Here is a 13,990-nt window from a genome sequence, read left to right on the forward strand (position 1 = left end):
GACTAACCACCAATTTATCAGTCTCTCACACAACATGCTTTTGCAAGATCCAAACTGATTTCCTTGGAACATGCAAAAGAACATCAGATTTTCTGGGATCTCTGCCCATTTCAGTACTGTAGCCTCAGGTGTCCTATAGACTTAATTACTGAGAATAGAATCCAGATGTTGAACAGGCTGTAGTCAAAACAAGTCTATTGGCAAGACACGAGACCAGGCTAGAAGGATTTCCATCTTCAGACTTTTACTTTAGAACTTGGACCGTGTCACTGTCCAGACAGATGCTGTAGAAACAATTTGATGATTGGGTAGATGTACAGGTGTCGGACTTGACCCAGAAAGGGTGGCCTTAAAAGCCTTTCTACTGTTAACAGTTGTACTGATCTCTCAATTGTCCATCTTTGGAGAATGGGCTTTCATTTTAAAACTAAAAAAACAAAGAGATATAAAGAGGATAATTGCTGTCACCATCCTTTGGTTGGGAACTTTTTCCCTGGACCTTACAATACTTGTTCCCATGATTGTTTCATTTGTAGTTTAAGTGGAAACATATCAAACTTTGCCAGAAACTTCTGACTGGATACATCTTCTCTGAACATTTTTAAGAGATTCCTGAGTTCTGTCCTAAATCCTCTGGTCACTGTAGTTTTGAGCATTACAAATTCTTTGCTGGAGGATTTATCTAGGTCTGGGAGTGGGGACAGGCAGGAACCTGGCTTAGATGAACCATTCTCCCAGTTCTCTCAATACACTGTGCCTCAGTTTCATCAATTCAGGCAGGCAGATTAGCCTGGGATACTACTGTAACCACTACCAGCTTCCTCCATTTTTTTCCTGCTGGATTGCTGCAGAGGAGCAGTCAGCTAGAAGAGAGATGGGGTCTATTTCTGATATGTTCCCAATGCAGTGCTTGGTCTTGGGCATTTCATTTTGGGACATTAAAATGGCAGACACCCAATAGAAGGAGGTGAGCTGGGCTTATGAATCCATGAACAGAAATATTGCTGATGATGAAACAAGCCTGGGTTTCCTGGAAGAGCAGGGAGATTAGTGGCTACCATAATAGTTGTAATTCGTGGCATCCCTGACAGCATGGGGCATCAGTGACTGTCCAGTAGTGTTGGATCCCAATAATGCAGGGCCTGAGAAATGGGTATCTTTATTGAGAGCTGTGTTCTCCGAGGGATAATTTGGTGGAGGCTGCATGCTAATGGTAGGAAAATAGAGCCAAAATAATGAAATACATTAATAATTGGAAATTCATTTTACATCAAGATTCCAGTGGCTTGTAGAGTAGAATGGGAAGAGCCACCAGATGCCTTGGGTCTCAAACACGACGTATTTTCATTTCACTTCTCTTGAGAGAATAGTAGAAGCCTTTCCACTGGTACCAGTTAATGCCATTAGCATAGGACAGATGGGGTCCACCAAGGTAGAAGCCATTGAGGTTGGAAAAATGGCAGCTCTTGAACCACCAAGCACCTGATGAGAGGGCTGCACAGTTCTGCACATAAAGGTCTTGGTCACGGTCAAATGTGGAGAACTTCTGGCCACTGTGATAGGACAATGAATCTCCTGGTGGAATCATCAAGAAAAATAATGGTAAAAATGGAGATTTCACAAAGTCTGCAAGAATAAAGAGTAGTGTCCTTGGGTGTCTATTTGAGAGTAAGTCATTGGACCCTAAGTATTCTGGCCAGGGACAGTAGACACCAGGGTGTTCTCCTGTGGCAGGAGAATGGGCATATCTTATAGTGGTTTATGTTTCAAGGTTGGAGAGAACATGCTGTAAAAACCTTTTAAATGACTTCTGATTTTCCCAAAAGAAACTCTGATCCCATATACCAAGGTGCAGAGTAAAACATCTGTCTTAGGGAGATTGTAGTTGTAGACACCTTTTTAAGACACATGTGTATTTATGTTAGTGTTTGGACCCCCATGGCCATGTAGGGTTTTGGAAATTATAGACCCAATACATTAGAAGGACACCAAGTTGGGGATAGTTGATTTATATACTAGGCTAGGGACAAACTCCATCCTAATATTCATGATACCACACATATCCAAATTAATTCTATCCAAATGCCTCATTACCAAGTCTGAGACAAGCCAATACCTTCCACCTTAAAAAGAAAAAAAAAGTCAGATGCAAATGCATCATGACTTTTATTTTGTAAAGTAGGGTTTCCTGCCCTCATTTTGAGACCCAGTTTTATTCCATTTGGTACTCAAATCGGACTGGGAACATGGGGCCCCTTACCTGCCCCTCCATCAGTAAAGCCAGATACATGGAGCGTGTAGCCATCTTCCTCTGCACTGATTGCATTCGGAGAAAGTGAGAAGTCAGCATATTTGGCAAAGGCTGTATTATTCTCGAAGTCCTCCAGCTCCACACGTAGCTCATATTTCTGCTTCAGGGTCAGGAGGTGGATATTTTGCAATCCTGGACCAGGTGGGAAATAGAAAATAGTTAGTGGGCACATGGTTCTAACATCTTGAGAAAAAGTCCAAAACACCTCCATTTATTTTCCTATCCTTTGGGGATGACCCCCATTCTTGACAAAAAAGGGCTGGCTGCACAGAAAAGCAAGAAAGTTCTTGGCTGGGCTTGCTGGCCTAGACTCACAATAAACACAGCAATTGCACTTCATGCTGTAGTTTTCTGGCCCAGGTTCCAGCTGCTTAGGGGAGAAACCCAAACATTTTATATTCCAAAAGTTTCTGGCAAAGGGAGATGTCTGGATCAAGAGATGCCTAGCATTATGGGACTGGGGAGAAGCCAGTAAGGAAAAGGATGGGAAAAATTGAGGGCCTTTGGCAGAGAATCTACAGGCTCCTCAGAAAAGAGGAGGAGAAGGAGAAGAAGGAGAAGGAGAAGGAGAAGGAGAAGGAGAAGGAGAAGGAGAAGGAGAAGGAGAAGGAGAAGGAATTTCCTTGCACCCATTCATATTTACCGAGCCAATATTCATTGTCTGCTCTGCCAAAGCCAAACCTGTAGTCATTCCATCCTCGAAAGAAACTGATTGACCCATTGAAGCGTTTCTGGAAAACCTGGAGAGCAAAGTATAAAAGTTTTGGGAAAAGATTATTGTTAAATTAACATCAGCTTGTCAAGAGTTACCCTGAAGCTGCATTCCTGTCAACACCATGGAAAGGAAATAATGAAGGATAATATATCTCTAGTGCTGAAACATGGTTAATTGAATAATCCAAAATGGCTGGATTCATGCACTATGCTAAGCCGTACTCTAGCAGCCTTGGTTTAAACACACACACACAATTCAGCACCTTCCTATTTGCACCTTCCTATTTAAAATCCATATTTGCTTCTTTTACTTCTGGCCTTTATATCCCACTTTTCCAGGCTGTACACTATCTCACTTCTACATTGGCCAACAAAACAAGGAATAGTACTGAATTATCAGATAGCAGCAAACATTAACTAGAATGACAGCTAAATCAGGAATGAGAAAAAAATCCCATCACTGTAGGTCAGCTAGGGTGTTCTTTGGTGATTTTGTGGCATTGTTCCATAAACAGGGAGATACCACAGAAAAGGCTGTGCTCCTGGTTGATCCTAAATGCTTCTGATGCTTAGATTAAGAAGTGAAAAGATTCACATAGGACACAGATACCTGTGCCTCATGAGAAAGAGTGACCTAGGACCTGGACTGGGAAGATCCAGATTCATGTCCCCACTTGATATTAGAGCTCAAGGAGTAGTTTTGGCCAATCCCTCTCTTCCAGTACAGTTTACCTCATAGGGTTCTGTGGGGATAAAATGAGGGGAGAAACCCTTCCATATTTGCTGCCTTGAACTCCCAGGGGGGAAAAATGTTGGGATATTTATGCTACAAAGTTTCTGAAAGCTTTATATTGAATAACACCAGCACCACAAATTATACCTGGAAGTTCAGTTGGAAAGCAGGCCAAGATAAAAGAAATCAAGGTTATGAGAACTTCCACAAGACTAGCACTGAACACTTGCTACTAATATAGCCCAGGCCTAGGATCTCTAGTGCCCTCATAGGATGCACTTTCCTTCTTGAATCCCATCCCGAGGACTTCATTACCGTCCATTTTCCATCATCAGTGGTCATGTCACAGTACACAGGAACAGGGACGCTGGGACCTGCTGGAAAGATGAGGTACACGCCATCTGTCTCTGAGCCTTGATCATATATATCCTCACAGTCAAGTGGAAAGGAATCTTCTCCACATGGTTGTGGTTGCTGAGCTGCCCCAGTGGGAGGAAAAATATATTACTTTAAAATTAAATAATCCATCAGGCATATGACATTATTTTGGCTTCCGTCCATTTCTTTCTAAAGTAGAGAGTTAGTAGTCCAAGACAGTAATGGTGAATCTGTTGTTGTTCTTGTTATATTACAAATATCACATTTTTTTTAAACATTACCTTCTATTTGGGCAAATGTATTTCTGAAAATGGCTTAAAAAGCTGAGACAGCAGTCAAATAAATAAAATTAAAATAATACATTTTGTTTATTGAAACTTTGATTTTTCCCCTTCAAACTTCACATTAAAATGTGTATCTATTTCAGTACATATTTGTCCAAATTTAGGCACATTTTTGACATTCCCCCAAATGTACATAGATTTTATAAACAATTTTCCTACTGAATTTTTTTGGTGGGGAGGAAACATATTATTTTCATAAATATATGCATTTTAATACAGTCTGTTGAATTACACACATTTATATTCATTTTGGAGATTTGGGGGGCAATTGTAAAATTTTGGGAATGGTAACTTTTGAAGTAAAATGCAGGTTTGTTACCCTGAAAATGCAAAATTAGATTGTTTGTCATTCAGAAATGATCTAAATGAATTTCTCCCAATTTGTAGTCTATTTTATCTGCTTGAGGTTTGTTCAGAGGAGGTTAATGATTACTTTTAGATAGCTTGAACCTATGAAGTTTCTGAATGATTTGCATATTCCATCTTCTTTTCTAGACCTTTCCAAACAAAGATTATACTCAGATATGCCCAGCTCAAAACCTACCTAAATCCACACCCCAAAGCCTAGACTGATTTTCCTATGTTAATCAGACACTGTTGGAACCACTGATCAGGTCATTTAAGACACTAATTGGGTGAGTTTGAATGCCACTTCCTGTCTTCTTCACACACACCTTTCTCCAGGCACCTGCGTAAGGAATAACAGTTTTCCTTTCTGGATAGATTTCAGCTGTGTAAGTATTTCTTTTTGCTCCCTATTGAAATAGATATTTATAGGTTGTGGGGATTGTGCATATGTGCATGTATGTAGTAACTCATAGTCAACAAACATGAAAAGCCCTCAAAATTCATATAAGCAAGCACCTTTTAGCCAAGAGTACTTATCAAGGAACTGTTTTAGTTAATAGCTGCGTCAAAGGCTACCTCTTGATTTTCTGCAGGCATAACAAGCAGTGACCTTTATACTGTAGTAGCTGCCATCAATTAAGGATTTTCTAGAAATTCTTCCATACATGGGAAGCTATTTGTTCTGTCTTCCAGTGCAGTTTAAACAAAATCCAGTCCTTTGCAAATCTTCTGCCTATTATAGTAGGATCATCTGAAATTGCTTGAGCCTCATGAACGTGTAGGACTATCATCCTCTATATTACCAACAGAATTGTTACTGGGAAGGAAGAAAACAGTGGAGAGCAATATCCTGAAAGAGCAGGCTGGCCAGTAACCATACAATACTTTGTTACAGAGGGAGGAGTGTGACAACACTGTTCAATGTGCATGCCACAAAGGCTGTATGTTGCCTAATTCATTCAAATTATATTCTTCCTCCAATAATATATATGGGATAAGATATTCTGTTTTATCATCCCAACAGATTACTGATGTTGTGTGTAGATGATAATGGACAGAAATTTTCAATGTGTCTTCAGTGCTAAGCAAGGTTGAGACCATAAGACTCCATAGCTCAAGGCTGACACTCTCAGTTATACCAGGGCTGGCTGTTGTTGTTTCAATTCTTGCAAACCAATGCAGCTGAGCAACCAGATCAATGTTTAGGGTCCCTTCACCATCTGAGGTATTGTCATGTTCACCGTTCCAATGTTGCCGGTACATCGTAATGTTTCGCATGTAATTTGGCTGATGAGTGTTTCGTCTGGGAGGGGAGGAGGATTCCATCTCGTGGGGTTGTTATATGTTAGTAGCTGGATTGGATCATTAAGTTCCTGCTTGTGAGTCTGAGTCTATTAGAGTAGGCAGTCAGTACAGGTATGAAGGCAGTAAACAGCAAGAGGACCTTTTCCATCTTGGTATCTAGATGGTACAGTGTCCTCTTCAGGAGGCGTCTCTCACCCCATCATTAGTGCCCACTCAGCAATCAGAAACAGGATCTTTCAAAGGACTTTCAGATAAATGCAAACATGTGGTTTAAATGCTCCTCATAATGCTTTCTTTCTTTCTTTCTTTCTTTCTTTCTTTCTTTCTTTCTTTCTTTCTTTCTTTCTTTCTTTCTTTTTTTTTCCCTATCAACTTCTCCCAACCCCAGGTAGGTTTGTGTGTTTATTTTTAAATAATTGTGCAATTGCTGATTTAACACTGTTCTGCAGTATCGGTTAGGAACTTTTCAGATGTAAAGACAGGATACATATATTGTAACACATCAGGTAAACTGTGCAAGGGATCATTGCAGAAGCAAGGGAACAGGAGAATCCCAGTTCAGCCAAACGATATGTGTATGTGTTGAAGGAAGGCCCTATTTCCAGGCATCTCCAGTTAAAAGGAAACTTATGATCACAAAAATCTGTCCTTGGAAACCTGGAATACTGCTCTCAAAATAGTCATTTCTGGATTTGATGGGCAACAAACCTGGCATTTCTTGTGTATTTCAAGGTTCTATATATTGCATTGTAAAAATAAAGGGATAGCCCTTACAAGAAATATGATTGTTGGATATTTCAAAATATTTAACTATGGTGAAACATGATCCAATGATCAAAGAAGCAAAAGTTGCTATAGTATAAGCCAGGATGGGCAAGCCAAAAGCCATGTATGGCCTCCTGAACTGAGACTTTCTGGCTATCTGGAAGCAGTGTAGTTTTCTGTCTCAATTTGATGGCAAACAGCTGTTCAGAAGCTGAAAAGATTATTTAAATGCTTGTTAGTGTCTTTTGTGCTCTCTTGAAAGTGGACTGTGTTTCAATGTTCTTTATTTATTGCTAAAATCATAGGTCAGTCTGCTCTGTAGCCTGGCCCTGGCCCAGATAAAAACATGTAGTAAAGAGCAGCTCTGGGCAGGGAAATGTTTTAACAAGTGGACTTGGCTGATCTCAGAAGCTATGTCGGGTCAGCCCTGATTAGTGTTTGATTCGGGAGTGTTATGGAATGCCATGGCTGTTAGCTAGACTGGGAAAGCAAAGAAGCCACAAAACAATGGCAAACTCCCATAATGCTGCCAAGAAAGCTCCATGGTTATAGTCACCAGGAGTTAAGCTTGACTTGAGGGTTTCTTCACTTTTTAGCACAAGTGATATATTTAATAGTAGAGAAAGGTGCTTTATGCTGAATTGTGCCAATGACATAAATACTCTTAAGGCAGGGGCAAATGATATAAGGGCCCCTGGTTGAACTTATAATCCTTAGAAAACAAACTTGGTTGTGGTCTGCTGTAGGGCTGATATACAGCCATAAACGAACCTAAGCATTTGCTGAGGGCAATATGATGGGTGGGGGTTCCATAGCAGACAATACACAAACTTAATGTGCACTGGTTAGGGCACATTAAGCAAGTGGCAGGAAAGAGGTAGAGAGGTCACTATAGTGTTGGTGCTATCTGAGGATCATTTGGATTTTTCAATCCACATTTAGTAGCCCAAGTACTGACACAACTTGCAGGCACTGCTGTGTTCCCAGGAGAGCACCCTGAGCTACTGCTGCCTGCTCTCCCTGAGAGCAGCTTGTCTGTGAAAACCCCAGGCTCTGGAACACATGAAGCCCTGAGGTCTTTAACTGATGAGTGAAGTTGGAATGGACAGCCCGTTTGGTGTAGTGATTAAGGCCTTGGGCCAGTCACTTTCTCTCAGCCCTAGGAAGGAGGCAATGGCAAACCACTTCTGAAAATGTTGCCAAGAAAACTGCAGGGACTTCTCCAGGCAGTCAAGAGTGACTTGAAGGCACCAAAAAAGAGAAAAAGTTGGAATGGGAGAGGGGCATCTGAGAAGCTTGCCTTGGGGTCCAGAGAATTCTACTTATGCCCCTGAGCCATACCATTGGTCCATCAAGCTCTGTATTGCCTACATTAACAAGCAAATCTTCATGGTCTTAGATAAGAATTCTTTCCTGTCCAGCCTGAAGATGGCTGAATTTCCTTCATGCAAAGCAGGTGTTCAACCACCGGCACTGTAGAGGATTCTGAGTATGTGCCATAAATCAGCTTCAAGAGCACTTACCTGTGTTGATGGCCTGTCCTTGCAACGTTGGCAGCTGAAGAAGGGGAAGGAGGAACAGAGAGATGGGCAGGAATGAAGAGGCCTGAGAAAGCTGGAAATAAACAGCATGACTTGTTATCCATGGTACATACGGAGGAAAGATGCACCTTATTATTATTATTGTTGTTGTTGCTGTTGTTAATAACAAAAAAAATACAACATCTGTGCATTGACAAAATTTCCATCTGTCGATTACAAAAGGCCACACTGCTTGGATCCACACATATACTATGCTGATACATTACAACATCCTAGGTTCTTGGGAAGAACTCAGTGCGAATGAAGGCCAACACCAGCTAAAGAACTGGCAGCTGTGATTCCACATTGTTGTGTATAATAATAATAAATGCATATGCTGCCCGATTCCCAGCAACTCTTGTTGGCTGAGACACACTGTCCTGATACATTTGGCATTCTCTACCAAGAAAAATAAAAGACAAACAGAAAGCTGCCATTTGTGCTTAGCTTGCCCAGGGCTTATTTGTCCTGAACCCTTCCTTTTGACCATGTTCACACATTAAAGATTACCATGGCAAAAGGTAAAATTATACTCTGGTGTCTCAAGTGAAAAATGTGAATGGACATTTTCTTCGGTTCAGGGTTGGACAATCATTTGCTGCCAAGAACCCCCTTTCTTATTTACCAGTTTTTGGACTACCAGGAATCACAGTGGTATCATTGGAGGTGGCGCAGCTGGAATGTTCATCTCTCCATTTGAGGGGACTTTGGAGAATTGGATTTTCACATGAAGCTTGTTGGAGGCCTAACAAATTTCTTTGCTGGGGATGAGTATGAGCATTAATGGGCAAAGTCTTTACAGCAATGTGAAGAAAAACAAAAGAGAGAAATGAATTCACTGTTGGAATATAGAGAAGTGTTTGTCAGATATGGAGGTACAGTATGTATCAGAAGGAAAACCAGGAGAGCTAAAGTTGAAGCTTGAAAAGTTGCCAACTTATTACTTGCAGTGCCTTGAGGAGAAGCAAAAAGAGTTAGATAGATGAAAGTGGCCTTGTGGTGGTGCAGTACAAGCCCTGCCCCTTTGTATCTGGGTCACAGTGTTGTATGCCTGCCCCAAAGGGGCAATGCTTGCAATATGGTGCTGCAATGCTGTTTTTGTCATTGTGAGGAAAGCAGCAAGAAATGTGGATGCCGCTTCAGCACTTGATCTGGAGACATTAGCTGATGATGATCACCCTAATGTTCAGGCCACAAGAAACCCTAGATATTAAGATTCAGGAGCTTGCGAAACAGATTCTTTTTTCTCTGATCCAACATTAATGAATGTCGGAAAGTTCTAAAGGAGGAAAGTTAGAGGGAAAAAGTCCAAGTTTGTCTACCATTAATCATTTTCTCTTTAATTAACTTTGATAATCTTTCAAGGATGCACATGGCAGCCACAAGTTAAGGTGGAAATTTTTGTGTATTCCATTGTTTTCCTTTCCCTCAAAACTTTCTCTTGGCCTGTGGCCTGACATCCAGGGGAAAAAAAATGCATCACAAAAACATTTTAACCAGATCTGCCGATCTCGCCTTGAAGCAATTCTTACCAAAACCTAAAATGCACGTGTGAGCATCTTTCCATGTCCCAGTTGCTTAGTGTTTTTAAATACAATATTTATGTACTATAGTCCAGTCTGCTGTTGCTGTTGTTGTTATTGTTGTTGTCTGTTTTCTTTTAAAGTTTTGTGAGCTTCTTTGCATCCTACTTGTAAAACAAAATAGGTATGTATCTGCTTTTCTGGGAATATACACTGATCTCTTGCTGAAAGAAGAACTGATGAACTGCAAGAAGAAAGCAGGGATTAAAATGAAAAATTACATGAGGTTAAGCTACGTGTATGTTTATTTGAAGGTCTGACCTATAGTGTATAGTGTTGCTTACTCTCTCATTAATGTATTTAAGATTGCAGCCAAACCCTTAAAAAACTGGATTGAAATCATAGCTCATCTCTAGAATACCTGACGTAGTATTTGCAAACAAGCGAAGAGCAATGCTATATGAAACACATGAAGAGGGCCTTTCTGTCTCCACATCATGTCCCCCAGCCATCCACCCAAGTGCTTTATATTTAGGAGGTCACACTTCAGATTAGGAAGCATGACAAGTAGGTAACCTTGAGTTTTATTCTGGCATGGATACAGACAAGCTCTCTACAATAAACAGCACCCTTATTTAGAACATCAGTGGATGTGTAGGTTGGAAACCAGGATCATAGTCTCCATTCCTGATCAAAATCTCATATTTTCATCCCTGCAGGGCTATACTCATGCAAAATGTGGGCCAGCAAGCATTCTCCATGCAATCAACAGTCAGAATTCTAGACAGTGCAGAGAACCAACGTATGTATGAAGTGACATGGACAGAGGCATTCTGGAGATCAGCAAGGAGGACTCCTGGCTCAATTGCAGCTTCCGTCTCTCTCTCTCTACCCTCCTCTAAATGTTTGAAAAAGGATATTTTCATACTGTAGTTCAGACCATCACGTTGGCTCACCTTCATTTTTTAAAATAACTTGCACCTTCTCATTCTGTCCTTTTCTCATTGATTATTTTGCTCTGTGAAAATTACTATTCCATTATCTCTTTTCATTGTGCAGGGAATCAGGGCAGGTTGCCTCTCCTCCTCTCCCCATTAATTTTGCAAAGCACTTTGTATGAAATGATTCACATCATAGTATCATGTTAGATACTGATTAGATATTAGTATCATATATAAGGTTTACCCCAATCATTTAGCCCTCTATAATTCCACTATCTTGGATATGAAGGAAAACCATTGTTCCTCTTTGGCAGAGAACAAAAATAGAGCAGCTAAGCAGTCCATGGTTCAAGAAGTCTCTCTTTAGAAAGCAATCCATCAGTAGTGTTACTGAGAGATAGAGTAAACATTCCTATGGTTAAGTAAGCCACTTAATGATAAGGAAAACAAATGCCTGGGATTAAGAATATAAGAAAAGCTCAGCCATATCAGAAGAAAGGTCTGTTTCATTTAGCATCTTGTTTCTCTGCAATGGCCAAACAGAATCCTTCAAGAATCTCCTAGGCAAGTATTTGTCACAGGTATCAGACATCTGTACAAGGAGGATATATTTATTTATATACTAATTTTATATCCTGCCTTTTCCCAGGAATTCAAGGCACCTCACACAGGGATCTTTCTTCATTTGATCCTCACAGGACCAACCTGGTAAGGTAGGCTGGGCCCAGAGAAAGAGACTGGCCAAAAGTTACCTAGTGGGATTCCATGGCTGAAGGTAGGCATGAGTCTCCAAGTCCTAGTCTTAGACCTCTCCACCATGCTGGGTCTCAGATTTCATACTCAGCTGTCCTACCTGAAAGCTACCGAAGCTGGCTTCCATTTCTTCTGACTGCAAATTCCAGCCATCACACATGGCATTGAAAGAGACCATTGCAAAAGTCAATTTGACTGGGAGTGAGGAGAGAATATCAAAGTCCAACCGAAAGAATCAAACCTTAATTCACAGCCTCATTCACCTCCCCTCCAAATATATCTGCCACCCCACAACTTCAGATCCTTTGCTGACTTACCTTCATGTTGTTCTGTGGTTCCTGAGCTGTCACTCTTGTTGCTGTGTAGATAGGACTTTCCTTTGTCTTTTGAAGCTGCTTCTTCCACTTTTCTTTGCAGGGCTTCAGCTGTACACGTCCCACCCGCACTGCTGCCTACCCTCTAACATCCCCCAAAGCCAAGGAACAGACCTGATGTGCAAATCATGGATTTATAGCCCAAAGAGAAGTCACAGGATGGGGGGAGGACGACGACAGGGGAGGACAGGAATGTGTTATAGAAAAGCAAGGCAGGAAATGAAAAGTTGGAGAGAAGAGGGGAAACACAGAACAAGCCAAGAGCTAGATGCTTTCCAGGGCTCTTGGCATGAACATAATGCTGCTAAATGCCCTTCTGACACACATGCAAGAAGTCTCCCTCCCCCATCTCTCTCTCTCTCTCTCTGGATTTCTGTGAGCATATTGGAAAGGGTGTTAAATTCTAACTTTGGATGGGAGAAAATATGCTTCAGAGCCAGAACATTTGGGATGCATTCTGTGAAGTCCCAAAGGGGGTTTCCAGTGAAACAAAAACTGGTGGTCCTGAGGTTAGGATTCTTATCTACTGTCGAAGAAGGGTGTGACCCAGTAATGACAAAAGCCACAAGACCTAGGGCTCTTGCTCCCAGACAAGTTAAAGGGAGCTGGTGGAAAACTATGCCAGCCTAAAAGTTTGGTGATCCCTAACCTTCACCGAAGCACAGTGCCAGCAAATGTTGCTTCCTTATTTTTAGAGTCCAGTGGATCCACCTGGCTTTGTTCCTCTTTCCTTTCACCAAATGCTATTAGCCAGGAGGAAAAGATCCATTAATCACTCTCTTCAATGTAGGCTGGGGCTGGGGAAGGAGATGCATTTTAACAGATGGCTATAGCAGTGGGTTGAGCTATCTGTCAAAAACTGCACTTGTTTTCCACAAGGGCTCTTTTGCAATAGCACCGCTCTAGAATAGAGGCACCATAAACCCACATCTAAAAGGGATATCACTGATTATCAACTAAGATCAGAAAATCACTAAACCTGTTGTACTGTGAAGCAGCAGCAGAGAGAGAGAGAAAGTCACCTCTTCTCTTCCTCTCTCTCTCGCTTCACTACTGCTGGTCAGCTCCTCTCAGAGCTGATTCAGATCTTCAACCCAGAGTTTGCGTGGAAACATCTGCCATGTACCAGGTTGGGGTTGGAGACTGAGACAGAGAGAGAGGTGGGTTTGAAAGAACAGGATTCTTCAAAGCAGAAGGGCCTTGGAAAACAGTGCCATGGGACTGGAGGGGAAGGAGTGCTTCCACACCAGCATAAAGTGATCAATATGTGCCAGACTGACCCCACCTATAAGAGTCATCTGAGTGCACCACCAACCTAATGGTCAAAGAAAGTCAGGCTGTAGCTGCAGCAAAACTTGAGTCAGGATAAGGAGGAAAATTCTAATACTGGTACAATTAAGGATGACTTAAAAGCTGCCTCAGCTGTGGGCTGGGGTTCAGGTGAAGGCAACATCATGAAGGACACTACTGAAAAAAGAGGCTGCTGGGGCTTTTTTGTACCCCAGGTAAGTGAGGAAACACTCTTAGTTTTCCCTGAACCCCCAGCAGTTAAACAGCAGAAGGAAGAGGCCAGCAGATATCATCTACTGTGCTCCCACTTTTGCAAAGCAGTTGTTTGAAATGCTCTCTGCTGGGGTGGGCCAGTGGCCTGCAGCCTGACTTCAAAAACTTAGCAAACAGTTCAAGCTTTTGGCAAGAATGATCTGTCCCTGTAAGATGGGAAGAGATAAAGATATCTGAGAGAGAAAAACAGGTTCAGAAATAGTAGCAATAAGTGACTTCATGCATGTTAGCTCTGGGTCAACCGATTGTTTCCTTCACTCCTTCCACATATCTGCATGGTTTCTTCCTCCATCCCAAGAGATAGGAGATGTTGTTGTTTAATTATGATAACTTTTAAGCTACCCCTGCCCAGTTTCAA

The 13,990-nt window shown here is 41.5% G+C and overlaps 1 protein-coding gene across 1 annotated transcript; it reads right to left on the reverse strand.

Moving 5' to 3' along the window:
• Nucleotides 1-226: 226 nt before the first annotated feature.
• MFAP4 (microfibril associated protein 4) lies at nucleotides 227-12,323 on the reverse strand. The gene is made up of 6 exons (XM_063301055.1): nucleotides 12,013-12,323; nucleotides 8,422-8,512; nucleotides 4,074-4,237; nucleotides 2,955-3,051; nucleotides 2,261-2,443; nucleotides 227-1,575 (listed from the first exon to the last, which is right to left on the reverse strand). The coding sequence occupies exons 1-6, from the start codon at nucleotides 12,016-12,018 to the stop codon at nucleotides 1,328-1,330; spliced, it is 789 nt and encodes a 262-aa protein (XP_063157125.1). The 5' UTR covers nucleotides 12,019-12,323; the 3' UTR covers nucleotides 227-1,327.
• Between the last annotated feature and the right edge of the window lie 1,667 nt (nucleotides 12,324-13,990).

The sequence above is a fragment of the Candoia aspera genome, chromosome 4 (genome assembly GCF_035149785.1).
Source record: "Candoia aspera isolate rCanAsp1 chromosome 4, rCanAsp1.hap2, whole genome shotgun sequence".
NCBI lineage: Eukaryota > Metazoa > Chordata > Lepidosauria > Squamata > Boidae > Candoia > Candoia aspera.

Bases quoted from the DNA above. Each gene is read 5' to 3' on its own strand.
- MFAP4 (XM_063301055.1), bottom strand. The intron at 4,238-8,421 runs GTAAGTGCTCTT...CCACTGGGGCAG, and splicing joins AGGACAGGCCATCAACACAG to CTCAGCAACCACAACCATGT. The intron at 2,444-2,954 runs GTAAATATGAAT...CACCTGGTCCAG, and splicing joins AGACAATGAATATTGGCTCG to GATTGCAAAATATCCACCTC.